At 40.9% G+C, this 20,901-nt stretch overlaps 1 protein-coding gene across 1 annotated transcript; it reads right to left on the bottom strand.

The window, feature by feature from the left end:
- Window positions 1-19,989: 19,989 nt before the first annotated feature.
- Window positions 19,990-20,607, bottom strand: LOC115426863 (zinc finger BED domain-containing protein 4-like). Its single transcript, XM_030145090.1, has 2 exons — window positions 20,293-20,607; window positions 19,990-20,209 (listed from the first exon to the last, which is right to left on the bottom strand). The coding sequence occupies exons 1-2, from the start codon at window positions 20,583-20,585 to the stop codon at window positions 19,990-19,992; spliced, it is 513 nt and encodes a 170-aa protein (XP_030000950.1). The 5' UTR covers window positions 20,586-20,607.
- Window positions 20,608-20,901: the final 294 nt, after the last annotated feature.

The following is a 20,901-nucleotide window of genomic DNA, read 5'->3' as shown; positions in this document are numbered from 1 at the left end:
ACACAAGTGTCTATAAACGATCTGCCTCGTTAACACTCAGCTGCTAATATCTGTCAGTCTGTTGAACATCTACATATGTATTTACATATATATATTAAATGTTTATGTAAATCATATATCATTTTGTAATAATATAAAGCCAGAAACCAAATTATTTAATAATAATCAGTAATTTTACGGTATATAGTATAGAAATACTTGGACTAGGAAGGTTATTATTGTTATTTATTATATAAGGAGAAGGGGTGGGAGTTTATAAGTTGTACATCTTTCACTCCTTTTTGAATATGTATTTTATGTGTTATGTTTAAGTGTTTTGTTTTATTTTCTTCTGTTTTGACATTCATATTCAAAATAAATACATCAATCAATCAATCAATCTGTATCTGCATGGTTTTAGATAAATATACATTTCTTAATCAAGGTTATTATCGTTAAGGAAAACTAACGAAATGACCAAAACTAGAATTGAAAAAACATTTTTGTTAACTGACATAAATAAAAACTATAATTAAAAGAACAAAACGATAACTAACTGAAACTGTATTGTGTGTTTACAAAACTAACTAAAACGGAGAAAAATTATGGAAAAAATTCCCTTCATTTTCATCTTTGTCAACGTCGGATTGATACGAAAGTTTCAAAAAGTAGTTTTTATTAGTTTTCATTTTTTTTCTAAATGCTTAGTTTAGTTGTAGTTTAGTTGTAGTTCAGTCGTCTCTTTTCTCCTCTTCTCTGTGGTCGTATTCAAATAAATCCCAGACAGGACTCTGCTGCTTTAGTCTCCATGTTTCCAGGTAGAGTGGGGACCAGAAGACGACTGGAAACCACAGTGAACACAAGTGACGGAGCAAAAAGTGTCGTATGGAGACAGCACAGAAAACTGAGAGAGACAAAGAAATCCATTTAACATCAATCTGACATTGACAAAGACCAAAACGAAGGGAATTTGATGCAGAATTTCTAGGCCTGTAACGGTACACAAAATTTTTGGTTGGGTACTTTTTCAGTTTTGAAAGCCACGGTTCATTTTTTTTTTTTTTTGGTTCGGTACAGGAAGAAAGAAAACCCCTCAAAATGTTTTTAACACATTTATGAAATTTTGAAAAATTTTTCCCCAATTTTTTGAAAAATTTGAATATACAGTACAGGCCAAAATTTTGGACACACCTTCTCATTCTTCACATTTTCTTTATTTTCATGACTATTTACATTGTAAATTCTCACTGAAGGCATCAAAACTATGAATGAAAACATGTGGAATTATGTACTTAACAAAAAAGTGTGAAATAACTGAAAACATCTCTTATATTCTAGTCTCTTCAAAGTATCCACCCTTAGCTCTGATGACTGCTTTGCACACTCTTGGCATTCTCTTGATGAGCTTCCAGAGGTAGTCACCTGAAATGGTTTCCTAACAGTCTTGAAGAAGTTCCCACAGATGCTTAGCACTTGTTGGCCCTTTTGCCTTCACTCTGCGGTCCAGCTCAACCAAACCATCTCGGTTGGGTTCAAGTCTGGTGACTGTGGAGGCCAGGTCATCTGGCGCAGCACTCCATCACTCTCCTTCTTGGTCAAATATCCCTCACACAGCCTGGAGGTGTGTTTGGGGTCATTGTCCTGTTGAAAAATAAATGATGGTCCAACTAAACGCAGACCGGATGGAATGGCATGTCACTTCAGGATGCTGTGGTAGCCATGCTGCTTCAGGTTGCCTTTAATCTTGAATAAATCCCCAACAGTGTCACCAGCAAAGCACCCCCACACCATCACACCTCCCCCTCCATGCTTCACGGTGGGAACCAGGCATGTAGCATCCATCCGTTCACCTTTTCTGTGTCGCACAAAGACACGGCGGTTGGATCCAAAGATCTGAAATTTGGACTCATCAGACCAAAGCACAGATTTCCACTGGTCTAATGTCCATTCCTTGGGTTTCTTGGCCCAAATAAATCTCTTGTGTTTGTTGCCTCTCCTGAGCAGTGGTTTCCTAGCAGCTGTTTGACCATGAAGGCCTGATTCACGCAGTCTCCTCTTAACAGTTGTTGTAGAGATGTGTCTGCTGCTAGAGCTCTGTGTGGTATTCATCTGGTCTCTAATCTGAGCTGCTGTTAATTTGTGATTTCTGAGGCTGGTGACTCAGATGAACTTATCTTCAGCATCAGAGGTGACTCTTGGTCTTCCTTTCCTGGGGCCGTCCTCATGTGAGCCAGTTTCGTTGGAGCGCTTGATGGTTTTTGCGACTGCACTTGGGGACACATTCAAAGTTTTTGCAATTTTCCGGACCGACTGACCTTCATTTCTTAAAGTAATGATGGCCACTCGTTTGTCTTTACTTAGCTGATTGGTTCTCGCCATAATATGCATTCTAACAGTTGTCCAATAGGGCTGTCAGCTGTGCATCAACCTGACTTCTGCACAACACAACTGATGGTCCCAACCCCATCAATAAGGCAAGAAATTCCACTAAGTAACCCTGACAAGGCACAGCTATGAAGTGGAAACCATTTCAGGTGACTACCTCTGGAAGCTCATCAAGAGAATGCCAAGAGTGTGCAAGGCAGTCATCAGAGCTAAGGGTGGCTACTTTGAAGAAACTACAATATAAGAGATGTTGTCAGTTATTTCACACTTTTTTGGTAAGTACATAATTCCACATGTGTTCATTCATAGTTTTGATGCCTTCAGTGAGGCTCTACAATGAAAATAGTCATGAAAATAAAGAAAATGCGAATAACGAGAAGGTGTGTCCAAACTTTTGGCCTGACACTGTAGAAAAACAGGAATATAATTCTGCTGATATAAGTCAAATAGAAAATAAAATAAATTATTAATATTACTAAATGTATTTTAAACATTAGTATTGCACTTTTCTCTGACAGGTAGTTTTGAACAAACAACAAAAATCAAATCACAGTTCTGTCAGTTCACATTCTGCATAAAATACCAAAAAAATTCCACATGAAGTGCAACATTAACAAGAGGACAAACTGGTACAGACCTGATCAAAATCTTAAGACCAGTTGAAAAATAGCTAGAATTTACCTTTTGCACATTTGGATCTTAATAAGGTTTTAAGTAGAGCTACAATATATAAAAGCAAGAAGGGGGAGTGAGACAAAAAGCACTTTGACAAAGGAACTTATTGAAAATAACAAGTAAACTGATATAGGCTGTTTATCAGCTGATCAAAAGTTTAAGACCGCAGGCTATAAAAGCCAAAATCTGCTCCAAATTCTCATTTTCTGTCGGGCATTCACACGGTCATGCCCTCCTGATGGCTAAAGCTCAGAAGCTTTCTCTTCTTGAACGTGGTCGGATCGTCCAGCTGCATAAGCGAGGCCTCTAGCAGCGTGCCATTGCTGCTGAGGTTGGACGCAGTAAGACAGTCATTCTACATTTTTGGACAGATCCTGAGCATTATGGAACAAAAAAGTCAAGTGGTAGACCCAAAAAAATGTCACCTGCGCTGAGCCGGAGGATCCGACTGACTGTCCGTCAACACACAGGGTGGTCCTCCACCCAAATGAAGGCCCTTACTGGTGCCGACTGCAGCGCAATAACCATCAGACGGCATCTGCGGGAAAAGGGTTTCAAAAACAAAAAAACAATTCGAAGACCTCATCTCCTACAACGCCACAAAACTGCCCGTTTAGACTTTGCCAGGAGCATCAAACATGGGACACTGAAAGGTGGAAAAAAGTTTTATTCTCTGATGAGAAAAAATGTAACCTTGATGGTCCAGATGGCTTCCAACGTTACTGGCATGACAAGGAGATCCCACCTGAGATGTTTTCTACCCAGCACAGTGGAGGGGGGTCCATCATGATCTGGGGTGCTTTTTCATTCAGTGGAACACTGGAGCTTCAGGTGGTGCAGGGTGGTCAAACGGCGGCCGGTTACGTGCAGATGTTGCAGCCGGCATCCCTCATGACTGAGGGCCCTGGTCTGTGTGGGAACAGCTGGGTTTAAAAACAGGACAACGCTGCAGTTCACAATGCTCGCTTGACCAAGGACTTCTTCAGGGAGAATAACATCACTCTTTTGGACCATACCGCATGTTCCCCTGATTTAAATCCCACAGAGAACATTTGGGGATGGATGGCAAGGGAAGTTTATAAAAATGGCCATCAGTTCCACACAGTTGATGCCCTTCGTGAAGCCATCTTCACCACTTGGAGCAATGTTCCCATCAGCCTCCTGGAAACACTGGCATCAAGCATGCCCAAACGAATTTATGAAGTGATTAACAAGAACGGTGGAGCTACTCATTACTGAGTCCTACTGAGAACATTTTTTGTTCTGGTTTGGAGAGTTTTTTGTAATTTTTTGAGCGATGGTCTTAAACTTTTGATCAGCTGATAAACAGCCTATTTCAGTTTACTTGTTGTTTTCAATAAATTCCTTTTTCAAAGTGCTTTTTGTCTCACTCCCCCTTCTTGCTGTTGTATATTGTAGCTCTACTTAAAACCTCATTAAGATCCAAATGTGCAAAAGGTAAATTCTAGCTATTTTTCAACTGGTCTTAAGATTTTGATCAGGTCTGTATTCTGTTGAAACAAACTGAAGAGAAACACTGACAACAAAAAATTAACCAAATTATTTATTTTAGGATTTAGAACAAACTGTTTAGGACACTGTGTGTACATGCACGTGTGTGTGCAGAGTGCGATTTGTCAGGGGGATGTTTTTTCGGTCAGAGCCGGTGGGGGTGGGGGGTCCATAACTAACGTAACAAACACTGGCGTGAAACAAAAGTGAAACTTTATATAATTTCAATGTCTAACTCAGAGTTCTATTCCTCTGTTACAGTGTGCGAGAGAGAGAGAGAGAGAGAAAGTTTAAGTGTTTTAGAACTACCGTAGTTCCTAGGGGCCAAACAGCGTCCGTCTTATCACCATCTCTTTCCTCGTTGTTGTCTTTCACCGGGACCTGAACTGATCCTAAACAGGACTGTAATGATGGCGGAGGGTCTTCAGTCTCTTCCTTCTAGGTTCACATTATATTTGTTTTTTTTTTTTTGTTTTTTTTACCTTATATCAGCTGCTATTTTGTATTTGGGGTCGATGTGCACGACCTTCAATATGTCCGTGTGGAACTTGTTCGGATTTAAAGTTCCGCATCGAACAGCGTCTTTTGTTCCTTTTTCTTTTTCTCTACATACTGTGCTGTTTCGGTACAGCTGTGTGCCGAACCGAACCGGTGTGTACCAAAACGGTTCAGTTCGGTACGTGTACCGTTACAGGCCTAATAATTTCCATAGGTTTTATAGTTTCAGTTATTGTTTTTTTTTTTTTTTTTTAATTATAGTTTTTATTTATTTCAGTTAACGAAAATATTTTTTCAATTCTAGTTTTCGTCGTTTCGTTATTTTTTGTTAACGATAATAACCTTGCACTGTAGAGACCAGTATGAGTGAAAGGGTTAACAGATCAGATTCAGGTCACATCTGGACACAAACATCAGATTTGGGACCAAGGTTATTATTGTTAAAGAAAACTAATAAAGTGACAAAAAATTGGAAAAAGATTTTCGTTAACTGAAATAAATAAAAACTATAATTAAAAGAAAAAAGATAACTAACTGAAACTGTATTGTGTGCTTACAAAACTAACTAAAACGGATAAAAATTATGGATAAAAGTTTTCGTTAATGATAATAACCTTGCACTGTAGCTGGACTAACTGAACTACCAAGGGGACAATGAAATGTTCAGAAGTGTAAAAACTGAGTCTGAGGGCATTTATCCCAGATGTGTGTAAACAAAGAACCTGAACAGTTGTCCACCAGAGGACATCAGAACCACAGAACTGGTCCTCTGGCCCCTGACTGTAGAAGGTTCACAGACAAACTTCAGCTGGTGAAGGAGTGACTGGGTGGAGGAGTATGAAGCTCAGTTCAGAGAAAGAAGCAGAGGAGGTGGAAGTGAACAAAAGGAGAGAGGCAGCGTTGGAATGACACGCCCTGAGGATGTTCCTCTGTTCAGGAACTGTGGAGAAGAGCAGCTGTTGGATTCATGTCAGAGCTGATGCTCAGCCGGTGGCCGACGGGAGCTAGTTTTCTTCTTAAACCACACTAGAGAATATTTTTTATTATAGTTTGGATAGAATTAGAAAAAAAAAAGCAGTATCTCTTAGCTAAAAAGTGTCTTTGAAGTTGACTGGGGTGTTATGGGATGGAGCAGCAGGAACCAAAGGCCTGAACTGCAGCAGAACGGAGGGGTTGTGTGGAGGGGATTACACTCAAGCAGCATTTGAAATGGACTGGAACTGCAAAGGCCACAGCTCCACAGCACAGCAACACAAGTTCTATAGTGTGGAAACATCCTCGCATATGGATTCAACAGAGTACGACCACCTCAACACTTCCATTCTTTAAGGTGGCTCTCCAAAGTTCTCAGCCACACAATCTTAAATAATGGAGCACTGACGTAACACATTCCAGAAGGTCTTTCATTTATGTCTCATCTACTCCTGCAACCTTTTATGATATTCATGGAAGTGCACGTGGACAGAACATTAGAACCTCTATGGAAACCTCAGACCCATTATGCTGTTCCCTCCACCTCGAAAGGTTCTGACATTTGGTGTTCTGATACCACAAACTGACCCGATACCAGTGTGTAAAGCAGGGGTGTCAAACAAGGTTATTATCGTTAATGAAAACTAACGAAATGATGAAAACTAGAATTGAAAAAACATTTTCGTTAACTGAAATAAATAAAAACTATAGTTAAAAGAAAAAAACGATAACTAACTGAAACTGTATTGTGTTGTTTACAAAACTAACTAAAACAGATGAAAATTATGGATAAAATTCCCTTCGTTTTTGTCTTTGTCAACGTCAGATTGATATGAAATCGATTTATTTCACTCTATCAGTTTTCTCTGCTGTCTCCATATGACCCTTGACGGTCCGTCACTTGTGTTCACTGATGGTTTCCAGTCGTCTTCTGGTCCCCACTCTACCTGGAAACATGGAGACTAAAGTTGGGAGGAAGCAGCAGAGTCCTGTCTGGGATTTATTTGAGGAGTTTCAGACTCTTGTTGCTGCTGAAAATATTTGATAAATTTGTTTAAGACAAACTTAAAGGGAAAATCCTAATATAAAGTGTCACGGTGGAAAACACGACCAGAAACTTCTCAGGTATCCTCAATAAATCCTAATCCACCTCCCCTCTTCTGAGCTATGTGCTGAGTAAATGAATATTCTGAGTTTTTTTTACCTCCAAGGCACAAGCAGCAAGGCTTCAAAAATGGGACCATTAATCAGCTCTGTGATTGGTCACCACTTAAGAGCTTATTTCACTTCAGAGTGAACAATTATTGTGGAGATTACCGTGAAACTGACGTATATTAATGACTTTCAGAGGAGTGTCACCTAATTTATCTTCCAGTTTCACAATGAGAACATTTTTTTTCTTTTTGGTCAAAATATATTTAACACTGTTGAACTTCAGCTCTGTCTCGGTCCACCTTCAGACTTAAGTGTATCCCAGAAGCACTTAAACCAACAGGGTCAGCAGGGCCTGGGTCAGTTAGGTCCATCACCAACAACAGAGTCAAAGGACATCTTTGAATATTTTTCAGATGTTTTCAATAATGAATAATGTCAGGATGAATAGGACTGCTACTGTAGAAAAAGCAAACGAAAATGACTGCTACAACAATAAAACAAAAACAATGAAACAACACAGTAATAAGTCTTTTCATTTAGGCTCCGTTTAGATGCAGGCAAATGTGGCCCAATGTGGCCCAAATCCAATGTGTCCATATGTGACCTGTATCTGATCTGTGAAAGACAATCTGAACAGCACTAATCTGACCCGGACCACTTTCATATGTGGTCCTAAATCTGAGCCAGACCACTTTCATATGTGGTCCTAAATCTGACCCGGACCACTTTCATATGTGGTCCTAAATCTGATACGTATCTGGTATTTTGCAATGCGACTTCAGTCTGAATGGCCAGGTCACATTCATCCGACCTTTACGTCACTGAAATGCAACAAATGTCCCAGTTGTTGGTTGGAGCGGAGGAAAACCATATTTCCTTCTGTAAACACAGTCTGTGTCTGCATGGTCTGGTATTCCATCAGGACCTCTCTAGTCCATGTGGGTCACTTCACAACCTCTTTAATGCATGGGGGTCACTTCAGGGTCACATTCAGTTCAGACTCAAAACTCATAGAAGTTGCATTTAATGTGGAATATGAACCAATACACACAAAAAATTCAGATTTCACCAAAAAAATCCAAATTGTGCATTAGACCTGCTGTGTGAATGGAGCCATAGTGATGACCAATGATGACAGTGAACATGTTAATGTACAGTAGAACCTCGCAGAATGAGTTTAATTCATTGGAACTGGAATGGGACTCTGGTTCTTGTTGCTTGAATATTAAAGCGACACGAAAGAGTTTTTCCTCCTTCCAACTCTATTTCCAGGTCCTGTTGGTTTTACATCTACTCCAGTAGGTTCAGTTCCACTGTGCTCATGTCTGCAGAGCGTCTGTCTGTCCTGCACTGACACTAGGACACTAACAGAACTACAGACCTGGACTGGTTTAGGACAGGACTACAGACCTGGACTGGTTTAGGACAGGACTACAGACCTGGACTGGTTTAGGACAGGACTACAGACCTGGACTGGTTTAGGACAGAACTACAGACCTGGACTGGTTTAGGACAGGACTACAGAACTGGACTAGTTTAAGAAAGAACTACAGAACTGGACTGGTTTAGGACATAGGTCCCATCCCCCCTCCACCTTCAGAAGACGAGGAAGGACAACAAAGTTAGGAGTGAAGGACAGAAACAGACAGACTAAAGGTCACATGACTGAAGGAGCAGGAAAAGCACAGAGGGAAGGGTGTTGTCCACAGAGACGAAGACAGGACAGACTGAGACGGACCAAATAAGTCTCACCCTGATGAGTAGGAGTATCCTAAAAGTCCACACAGTGAAATTATGTCGATGAGCAAGAATATTTATTCATTTATTTTGAACTAAATAACTGAAATATGCAAGTTTATGATTTCTAACTGACTGACTACTAAATTAATTATGCCTCGTGTGTTATATGAAAGTATTTATGTATGTGTATATATGTGTATATATATATGTATGTACAGTATGCACATATGTATGCATGTACGTATGTCTTTTAGAGCATCTTTTTTTGGAGGTGTACCAAATATCATTGTATGGAAATACAATGACAATAAAGTATCTTATCTTATCTTGTCTTGTCATCCATCCATCCCTTATCCGGGGCCGGGTCGCGGGGGTAACAGTCTAAGCAGGGACGCCCAGACCTCCCTCTCCCCAGACTCCTCTTCCAGCTCTTCCGGGGGGAGGCGAGGCATTCCCAGGCCAGCTGAGAGACATAGTCTCTCCAGCATGTCCTGGGTCTTCCCCGAAGTCTCCTCCCAGTGGGACATGCCCGGAACACTTCCCGGAACACCTCCCCAGGGAGGCGTCCAGGAGGCATCCAAAACAGATACCCGAGCCACCTCAGCTGGCCCCTCTGGATGCGGAGGAGCAGCGGCTCTACTCCGAGCTCCTCCCTGGTGGCTGAGTTCCTCCCCCTATCCCTAAGGGTGCGCCCAGCCACCCTGCGGAGGAAACTCATTTGGACCGCTTGTATCTGGGATCTGGTCCTTTCAGTCCTGACCCAAAGCTCATGACCATAGGTGAGGGTAGGAACGTAGGCTGACCGGTAAATCCAGAGCTTCTCCTCTCGGCTCAGCTCCTTCTGAACCACAACAGACCGGTACAATGACTGCATCACTGCAGACGCTGCACCGATCCGTCTGTCAATCTCACGCTCCATCCTTCCGCCACTGTGAACAAGACCCCAAGATACTTAAACTCCTCTACTTGGGGCAAAGACTCTCCGCTGACCCGGAGAGGGCAGACCACCTTTTTCCGGTCGAGAACCATGGCCTCGGATTTGGAGGTGCTGATCCTCATCCCGCTCGCTTCACACTCGGCTGCAAACCGCCCCAGGGCACGCTGAAGGTCCAGGCTCGATGAGGCCAACAGGACGTCATCTGCAAAAAGCAGAGATGAAATCCTATGGTCCCCAAACTGGACCCCCTCCGGGCTGGAGGGGGTCCAGTTTGGGGTTCTTATCTTATCGGTCCTTATCTTATCTCGTCTTATCTAATCTCATCTTATTTTATCTTACGTTACCTTACCTTCTCTTCCTGCTGTCATATACCAGTTTGAGTGTGTGCTGTGGACTGGATCTGTTTCCATATGACTCAGGCCTCTGTTCAGTCCTCTGCTCTGTGATCTAGTGGACTGCTGTGTCAGTTTGACAGACAGCTTATGGTGGTGTGGCTGAGCGGCCTGAGCACAGAGGACCAGACTGGATTGATGGATGCCACCCCTCTGTGGACCATAAGGAATGACTGATCTCCACATATCTATCAGCTGATGGGTGGGGGGTGTTGGAGTCAGGCTGCCAGTCCTGACTGCTTCCTCCCTGGCACTCTGCTCTGCATATAGAGCTGAGGGCTAAATTTAGTCAGCCTTATTTTTGCTGATTGTCCTTCTGACAAGATAAAGAGCTTGGAAGCCCTGGGGTCATTCTGACCTGTCCCTGGGCCAATCACAGATCAGACAGCAGCTGTAAATCTGCTCAAATACACACATGTGCAACCTGGAAGCGCTGCTCCGATAGATTTATGTTCACATGCAAACCTGGGATGAAATACTCAGCAAAGGAACAGAAAACGTCCACCTTAAAAGATAATCATTCAGGAAGAGTTAGTGTTTTTACAGAAAATATGGATCTGTAAACTGTAGTGGGATGCTAACAAGCGATTTAGTACAAGTGACGGACCGTCAAGTGTCGTATGGTGCCGCTAGCTAAAATTGCTAGAGCAAAATAAATCACTTTCATATCAATCCGACATTGACAAAGACGAAAATGAAGGGAATTTTATCCATAATTTTTATCCGTTTTAGTTAGTTTTGTAAACACACAATATGGTTTCAGTTAGTTAACGTTTTATTTTCTTTTTATTATAGTTTTTATTTAGTTCAGTTTATGAAAATGTTTTTCTTTTTTTTTCCACATGTGTATTTATTTATTTTTTCAAAGAAAATAATCCCTTTACAACAAATACTTAATGATAATTAATACAGTAAATCACAATACAAACAATAATATAGGTGTGAAACAGAATTATCACAGTAAGGCTCATATTCAATATAACACACGATAGGGCAATAACATGCATTATAGTTGGTACAGTCCAAGACAAAATCATTTTTATCATCCTTAGAGGTCGCTGATAGTCCCAGAGTTCACTTGGTGGTCTCAGTGAGATGCGTTTCAAATAAAACGAAAAAACAAAGAAACAGACGTATACTAAATACATAGCAATACTCATTTGTTGATGGACATATTCAATGAGCATGCCTCCAATACTTTCCTCCCCTCTAAGAACACCATAAAAGATCTCCACATTCTGTCAAAGATGAGAGATTTACCCTTTAACATAAATGAAAATGTTTTTTCAGTTGTAGTTTTGGTCATTTCATTAGTTTCGTTAACGATAATAACCTTGCCTTGGACTGTATTGATCTGCAGGTGGCCTCACCTCCTGTCATGTGCTTATTCTGACCTTCCTGTGTAAATGCTGCTGCATATATAATATAACATCCCCTCCACTGGCTGCTGGCTGTCTTATTAACTTCAACTCTAGCTCTAACTATTGATCACTACCGCTCAATAATTACCCTGAATAAGTACAAGTGTGAAATGCATTGATTACTTTGCCATTTTCTCAGTTGATGAGCCTTTGTGAGCTTAATGATTACCAGGCTTATTTATTATTTACTTATTCTATAAATAACTGCTTAACACAATTAATAATAAAGTACAGTCCAAACACACAGGTTCTACTGAAACTGACAGATGTACTGGACCTACACAGGTTCCACATTCAGCCTGATTTGATCTGCAGTGGGCCGGACCAGTAAAATAAGAACAGAATAACCTATAAATAATGACAACTGACAATTTATGTCTGTGTTTTAGTGCAAAAAAACCCCCATTAAATTATAAAAATACTTACTTACTTTTATAAACCATTCAAACAAAGAAGATGTGAATAACCTGAAAAAACTGGAATTTCTTCGGAAAAATCAGTGCAATTTTAACAATCTTCTGCCTCCACTTCTCATTTGTCCATGTGCATTATGGATCAGATCTACAAAGACATTGAACACTGAGGAACAGGAAGAAAAGTGTTCAAATTTGGCTGAATTTTCTTTAGACGTTTCAGGTTGTTAATGTTTGTTCAGGTTATTCACATTTTATTGGTACAGGATAGTTTATAAACAGGGCTCAAAATTAACTTTTTGACCTAGGAGCACTGTGCTCCTAACCCTAAAAAGTTAGGAGCACAGGCTAAAATCTAGGCGCACCACTATTATATAAAAAATTTGGAGAACAAGCAAAACTCTTGGCCATACCAAGTAATATTCCTATATGTATTTAAGCAATGTTAACAACCTAGAATAAAGTATTTGAATAGAGTATGAAAGAAAAAGCTTACATTGACACAGGTGCAAAACAATTGTCAATGTGTGGTATATACTTTAGTTGGTTCTTGGAGAAGAAAGACGAATCACACCATTATTTGCAACAACCAACTTTTTTATTTCATGGCCTAAAGGCCCTTAGTCACTGTGGTCTACACCACGCCTGAAGTCAGGTCTCCTTGACCTGGTGCCCCTTAGTCACTGTGGTCTGCACCACGACGCCTGAAGTCAGGCCTCCTTGACCTGGTGCCCCTTAGTCACTGTGGTCTGCACCACGACGCCTGAAGTCAGGCCTCCTTGACCTGGTGCCAGAGTGTAGGTACTTCCTGACCGCTGGCAGTGCATCGAAGTCATGCAGTGTTGGACCATCCGCAGAGATGCGCACGCGAGGGGGCGGGGACTAGATTTTCCGCTTCAGTCAGCGGGGCGTGGAGCTTGTTTATTTTCAGCTGATGAGTTACTTCTGCAGCCATTATTCTAGGCGCACGTATTAATTTTCGCTCATTTTTTTTATTGGCGCACCGTGCGATCGTAATCTCAAAAACAGTCGCACTACCGAAATTCTCGGGCGCATGCGACCGTAATTCAGTCGCAGTCACGAGCCCTGATAAATGTAAATATTTTCATGATTTAATGTTATTTTTTGCACTAAAACAAAGAAAAAAAAATGTTGTCATTATTTATAGACATAGTGTAATATTTTTTTCACATCAAACTGAGAAGAAAATATGGAGTCATTTTTTGTAGGATATTTTACTTTAGATCATATTGGTCTGTATGTGGAACCTGAACTAAAACAAATCTGTGGAATTTTTACACTTTGTAAATTCATCCCAGGGGCCAGATTGGAACCTTTGGTGGGACGCATGTTTGAGAGCCCTGACTTAGATAAACTAAAATAAAGTTTTCTGGCTTTTTTTGACATATTTGGTTGTTGCCCTTTCATTCATACACAAATTCAATTTGGACCTAAATCCTAATATTTTTCCCATCCTGTTCTAATTCCACAGCGGCTGGTTGAATTCTTCCACTGTGCGTTAGAAGTCAGTGTGACATCTGTGCATTATGTTCTTTTCTCATGTAAATGGGACACATCCACAGCTACCGGCTAAGCCACTGTTAATATTGATATTGCGGTATTGGGTTAAATATGTTGCATAATTTGATTCTCTTTCTTTAGTAAAAGCAGATTGAGAAGCCTATTAAGTCGATCCGTTCCCTGTGCGGCGGTTCGGTTCCTCCCTGTAGGTTCTGCTCGTTCTGCTTTCTGCTCCTCCTCTTCCATTCACTGTGGATTAGGACAGAAAAGCTCCGTGACATAAGCTAGGAAGGATCTAATGTGAGAGACAGTAGGGGTGGGATTCAGATCTGCACTTGAAAGGAAGGACAAAAGGAAGTGGAATGGATAAAGAGGGAGATGAGAAATGAAATGAAAGAGGGCAAAGGATTGAAGAAACACAGAGGGAGAATATGATATAATGACTGAAAGCACAGACGGATTTAACACCAGCACAAAAAAAAAGAACAAAAAAAAAAAACTGTTCTCAGAGTTGAGAGAATCTTTTCCTTCAGATCTGGTCCTTTTTGCTCCAATATTTCATCATAGATAGTGTGTGATGTTTTTTGTTTTCTTTTTTTTTTTTTTGTCCTTGACCTTTTGTAAAAGTCAACTTCATTTCTTACGTTTAACCCTTTCATGCATAGTGGTCACTACAGTGGACAGCTATTCTACAACTGTTCTCTTGTATGTTCATGAATTTTATCGTTTTAGTTCCATATCAGCCAACACAGTGGACACCTATGCATTATCCCATACATTGCAATTCATACCATTACTGTAACTTTGGTGTTCTTGATAAACCTGATCTGCACTAACATGTTTGAGTGTAAATCAAATGCTTGTTATTGTTATTAGACTGTAGTTTGTTTTGTTTTTTTTTGCATATTATCCATGAAGTGAGTAATAACTAGTATTAGAGTATGTTAAAATGTGACAAAGACCAAATTAACAGCATTAAAAAAAAAAAAATCAGTTTTCACTTAGTATATCAGTAAATACATGTTTCTTTGCTTCAAAAATTAAATGCATGGTGTCCATCAAAAACAAGGAGCTACTTTATATTGAAATAAATGTTGGAATGGCAATCAATTAAAGTTCGCTCTCTGATGGGACATTACTGTGTTTTGGTCTGTTAAGGTTCTCATAATTCATGCATGAAAGGGTTAAATAACATATTCCAATTACACCAAAAAGCTGAAAAATATCTGCTTCTTCCTTTTGTAGAAGAATAATGGGAGATGAAAACACTCTTTGAAAATAAATAACTCAAATGGACAGAGCAAACCTGACTTATGAGCTGGCACATACCAGGATCAGGTGTCATGTCTGCTCCCAGACTGTGTCTGTCTTTTCTGTTTTCTCTGTCATTTCCTGTTTTATTTTGTTCAGTTTCCCTCATGTGTCATGTCTGGTGTCTTTACTTCCTTTCCTTGATTGTTTCACCTGTGCTGATTACCTGACTCCTCCCTGATTGTCTCCACCTGTGTCCAATTGTCTTCCCGCCCTTTTGTGTATTTAAACCCTGTGTTTTCCCCTGTTCCTTTGCCAGTTTGTGTTCTACCTTTGTGTGCTCACTTACCAGTGTTTTTGGATACCTGTCAGTCTGTCTGCCCGTTTTGACCCGTTTTGCCTTCCGACCACCGATTCTGCCTGTTCCTTATCTGCCCTCCTGTGTATGACCTGGCTTGTTTTTTGACTACCCTTTCCTTTGTCCTAGTCGGGTTGGTGTCGGGAGTCCTCCGGCTCGGCCGCGCTGACCACCCGCATTCCCCGCTCACAGCCCGGACGACGAGTCCCGATTCACACGCCTTCACAGACGTGCTGACCATTCAGAGCTGTGTTTTTTCTACTGTGCTTGTGTTAAATAAACACTCTCAACTAGTCATCTGCGTTTTGGTCTTGCATTTGGGTTCAGCCCTTGTACTAGTCCCATCATATCAGGTTCCAATTAAAGAGGAAATATCCAAGATTTGACTGTTGTGGTTCCTTCAGGGATGATCAGAAGAACTGGACCTGAGTTCAATAAACCAGTGTCACAGTAAAGGCTCTGAATACTGATGGACAGGGATATTTACGTCTGTTTTAACCAGGGCTCTCAAGCTCATGTTCTTTCAGGTTCCACATTCAGTCCAATTTGATCTCCAGTGGGCCGAACCAGTAAAATAATAACAGAATAACCTATAAATAATGACAACTGCAAAGTTATGTCTTTGTTTTAGTCCAAAAAAATCCCATTAAATTATGAAAATACTTCCTTTTATAAACTATCCAAACGAAAAAGATGTGAATAACCTGAAAAAACCTGAAATTTCTTCAGAAAAATCAGTGCAATTTTAATGATATTCTGCCTCTACTTCTCATTAGTCCATGTGCATTCTGGATCAGATCTCCAAAGACACTAAACACTGAGGAACAGGAAGAAAAGAGTCACTGCTACTGTGCGTATCTCATCATTGATTTGCAGCAAACATCCCAAAAACAGTGAAGAAAACGGACGTGAATTTACATTTCAAAAAGCTCAATGATTGAGACGCTTCTTGATTGTTGGAGAAATAAATCCATCTGTACGAGGCATCATATACGGTGGGTATGGAACGTATTCAGACCCCCTTAAATGTTCCACTCTGTGTTCTATTGCAGCCGTTTGCTAAAATCATTTCACTTCATTTTTTTTCGTCATTTGAAAAATTAGTGCAATTGTAACAATATTCTGTCTGTTCCTAAATGTTTGTGCATTTATGGATCCACTGGGATCTGGAGTTGTGTTCATAGTAACAGATGGAATATTGTAAAAGTTATTTTAGTTCCAAACTCCAGAATTTGAACAATATTCTGCCTGTTATCAAATGTTTATGGAACACTGTGTGTAAATGTACATGTTGAAATAAGAAGTCGAGGAATAATATTTTTAAAATTGCACTAATTTTTAAAATGAAATTTCTGTTTTTTCGGGTTATTCACATCTTTTTTTGTAAAATGTAAATATTTTCATAATGTGATTGGGGTTTTTTTTGTACTAAAACAAAAAGAAAAAGCTTGGAGTTGACATGATTTATATATTCTGTTACTGTTTCACTGGTTCGGCCCACTGCAGATCAAATTTAACTGAATGTGGAACTGAACTGAAATGAGTTTCACATCTGTGTTCTGAAGTAATGAACAGTAGAGTTAACTGTACAATGAACAGAACATACTGTCTTCGTTTGCAGTCCACCTCTAATTAGATATAGTCCCATTATAGAAATCACTAGTTTCCATAGTTTTTTGAATAATGTATAAACGTCTTAGTTCTGGGTGAATATTCAGATGTTTCAGACTCCTTCTTCCGTTTACTGGTTCATCTACATGTACTTTCTGCCTCATATTAATGGTCTTCTGCTTTGCTCTATTCATGTCTTATCTCTATATTTTAGCCGTGGAAAGCCCACAGTGAAGTTTTCTAAGAGCTTTTTCCTGCAAATAAAGACTAAAGTGGATTTAATTAGTCCACAGTGTGCTGAGTTACAACAACATATTGGGGTCAAACTCATTGTTGTAGTGAATGAGGCCGGCCGATGCAATTAGTCCAATTAGAATACATTCATTAAAAACCCACTGTGACGTGTCCCGTGTGCAGACCTGTGGTTTATGTTGAGACGAGGAAAATATGGAAGTGGTGTTTTCAGACTGGAAACATATGGGAAACGGAAAACTGGGAAAGGGACTGTGTTCAGGAAAAAAATGGAATAAGTTACAGAATGGACCAATCATTAAGGGCCGGATCTACTAAAGCAGGGCTGTCAAACATGCGTCCCGGGGGCCAAATGTGTCCCCCCAAAGGTTCCAATCGGACCCCTGGGATGAATTTACAAAATGCAAAAATTCCACAGTCCAGGCTGTGGAACTCATGTTAGTGTGGGTTCCACATCCAGACCAATCTGATCTACAGTCCAATAAGAACAGCAGAAGAACCCACACAAAAGAACCACTGCAGATTTACTACTGGGACTGATGGGAAAAAAAGTCTTACATTATGTCTGTAAATAATGACAACTGCAAATGTTTGTTTTAGTGCAAAAAATCACATTAAATTCTGAAACTCTTTCCATTTCCAAACTCTCCTGTACCAATAAACTGTGACTAACCTGAACAAATGTGCCCAACCTGAAATGTCTGTATTAAATTCAGTCCAGTTTGAACTCTTTTCTTCCTGTTCCTCAGTGTTTAGTGTCTTTGGAGATCTGATCCAGAATGCACATGGACTAATGAGAAGTGGAGGAAGAAGACTGAGAAAATTACACTGATTTTACTGAAGAAATGTCTGTTTTTTCAGGTTATTCATATCTTTTGTTTGGATAGTTTATAAAAGTAAGTATTTTCAAAATTTAATGGGTTTTTTGCACTAAAACAAAGACAACAATTGTCAGTTGTCATTCTTTCTGGGTTCTTCTGTTCTTATTTTACTGGTTGGGTCCACTGCAGATCAGATCAGACTGAATGTGGAACCTGAAAGAACAGGAGTTTGAGAACCCTGAGTTACATTATGATTCTGTTGGTTTAAGGCCCAGATAGATAGATAGATAGATAGATGAACCTCTCCTCCCTCTTCTCTGTGGTTTACAGTATTATCGTGGCGTTAGCGTTTCCATTTGTATGCTTCAGTTCCTCATTATCGAAAGTCAAATGGCCTCCTCCACTTTCCCCACAGCTGCTGGTCCACTGTGGGCGTAGGGCTGCTTTTGCAGATTTGCAGGGCTTACTTTGAAATCTTGAGTCGTTTATGCAAATCCCAGGGCGTTTGTTGGCTCTGGCGCTGCTTCTGTCCCTGATGTGATCCCTGATTCCTGAAGGGTAAAATGGAAAAGAGTCTGATCCCAAATGGCAGAACACTGTCTATGTACTGGAGCTGAACACTGTCTATGTACTGGAGCTGAACACTGTCTATGTACTGGAGCTGACCTGGATACTGATGAGTCCGATCTGCACAAGGAATGGAAACACTTCATTTGAACAGGAACTACTGCACACAACACACGTCAGAACAGCCTGCCCTGGGTGGTACTGGAACTATTCCCTTCTGTTCAGAACACACTGACCCTCCTGTCCACTTGAATCTGCAGGTGTCTTTCATCACTTCTAATCTACATAAACCCTGTTTAATGTAACCTGTGTATTCCACAGATTAGACTGTACCAGGACCACATATATGAGTGGAACTGTGTAGTCCACAGATTAGACTGTACCAGGACCACATATATGAGTGGAACCGTGCATTCCACAGATTAGACTGTACCAGGACCACATATATGAGTGGAACTGTGTAGTCCACAGATTAGACTGTACCAGGACCACATATATGAGTGGAACTGTGTAGTCCACAGATTAGACTGTACCAGGACCACATATATGAGTGGAACTGTGTAGTCCACAGATTAGACTGTACCAGGACCTCATATATGAGTGGAACTGTGTAGTCCACAGATTAGACTGTACCAGGACCACATATGAGTGGAACTGTACTGCACAGTCTCCACAGGTGACGCTCACCAATGGAAAATGTTCAGTTTGTATAAAATAATATTAAATATCTGAAGATAATAAATGAATATTATATTTGTCATGTCGGCTCCCAGACGGTGTCTGGATTTTGTCTGTCTTTTCTGTTTTGTCTGTCCATTCCTGTTTTATTTTGTTCAGTTTCCCTCATGTGTCGTGTCTGGTGTCTTTACTTCCCGTCCTTGATTGTTTCACCTGTGTGATTACCTGACTCCACCCTGATGTGTTCCACCTGTGTCTAATTGTCTTCCCTCCCTCTTGTGTATTTAAACCCTGTGTCTTCCCCTGTTTCTTTGCCAGTTTGTGTTCTACACTCGTGTGCTTACTTACCAGTGTTTTTGGATCCTGTCAGTCTGCCTGTTGTGACCCGTTTTGTCTTCTGACCACCGATTCTGCCTGTTCCTGTTTTGCCTGCTCGTCTGGTTCTGACCTGGTTCGTTCATCCGACTTCCGATTCTGCCTTTCCCCTGATTACCTCAGCCTCCAACGTGTTACCTGTGTGTTTTGACTAGGGATGTGCTACTGAAGCCTCATGAAGCTTCCACAGAGTTCATCTGATTGTGCCGGAAAATGAACTGAAGTTTCGGGGCTTTGAAACCACAAACAGTGACATCTGGTGGTGCACTGCAAGTATACCATCTGCTTCAACCATCCTCATTGTCCTTGTTATGCTTCAATATCTACACAATAAAAAACTGTAAAACAAAACAATTTGTATGTGAGAAGTGCTTGTGTTACATTGTGAATAATAAGGATAAAGTGACAGGGGGGTATGCTTGTGAAACAGGGCCAAGCTAAAATGACTGCACAGGATACATTTCACAGATTTTTATTTAAAACAGGATTTTTTCAACTGTGCTGGGTTTCAGCCTGTTTCGTCTTTGGCTGACGACTTCGCCAGCCTTGGAGAAAATCCTCTCACAGGGCATGGAGGAAGCTGGTGTGCACAAAAAGTTAATCGCCAGGTTGTAAAGGTGGGGGTATAACACCTTGTGGGTGACCCAGTACTTCAGTGGGTCCTCTGTTCTTGGAATGTGGGGTTCCTTCAAGTACCTGGAAAGTAATTATTAGCCCATTGTCATTCAGCAGCAGAGCATGAGCAGAAATGGTGATGCAGGTCATAACCTTTACTGTACCTCTGAACCTCCACTGTAGCACTGGCAGTTGAGCTGGTCACCTGCTGTTGAGCACCCACATGCCTGTCCAGCAGGGCCCAGAGACCACCATCCTCCAGTGGACCTGAAGGGCCTGCTCTAGGTGGTGACTGTGGCTGTGCCTGAGCTGGAAGTTCCACCTGCATTGTTGCAGCACACTCTCTGGTCAGCCTATCTACAGCAGTTTGAGCAGAGCCTTGGCTGCAGAACCCCAGCTCTTTGAATCTAGGGTCTAATAAGGTTGCCATTGAGAGTGGCGTGACCTTCTCCAACATTGCAAACTTTTCACAAAGGTTATTCTTTAGGTTTGTGGCCAGTTTTTCACCCAGTGGGTTTGTGATATGGCCACATCTGCTTGAGATTTAATGTTTTAGCATTTTTACAAGTGGAATAACCTTGGAGGCCGACACCCGTTTTTCCTCAGAGAGCTCCACTGTGGCCTGGTGAAATGGCCGAAGAACGTCCAGGCGCTGGTGCATCGCCTGGTAATCCTCTGAGGTGAACGGGCTGAGGTCTGTATTGAGGGTGGCCAGAGCTGCACCCAGTGGCTCTCTCTCCTTAAACAGCCTTTCCAACATGGCGAATGTACTG

Source organism: Sphaeramia orbicularis, chromosome 10 (assembly GCF_902148855.1).
Source record: "Sphaeramia orbicularis chromosome 10, fSphaOr1.1, whole genome shotgun sequence".
NCBI lineage: Eukaryota > Metazoa > Chordata > Actinopteri > Kurtiformes > Apogonidae > Sphaeramia > Sphaeramia orbicularis.
The sequence above is the reverse complement of the archived record's forward strand: the minus strand, read 5'-3'. Positions and strand labels throughout refer to the sequence as shown.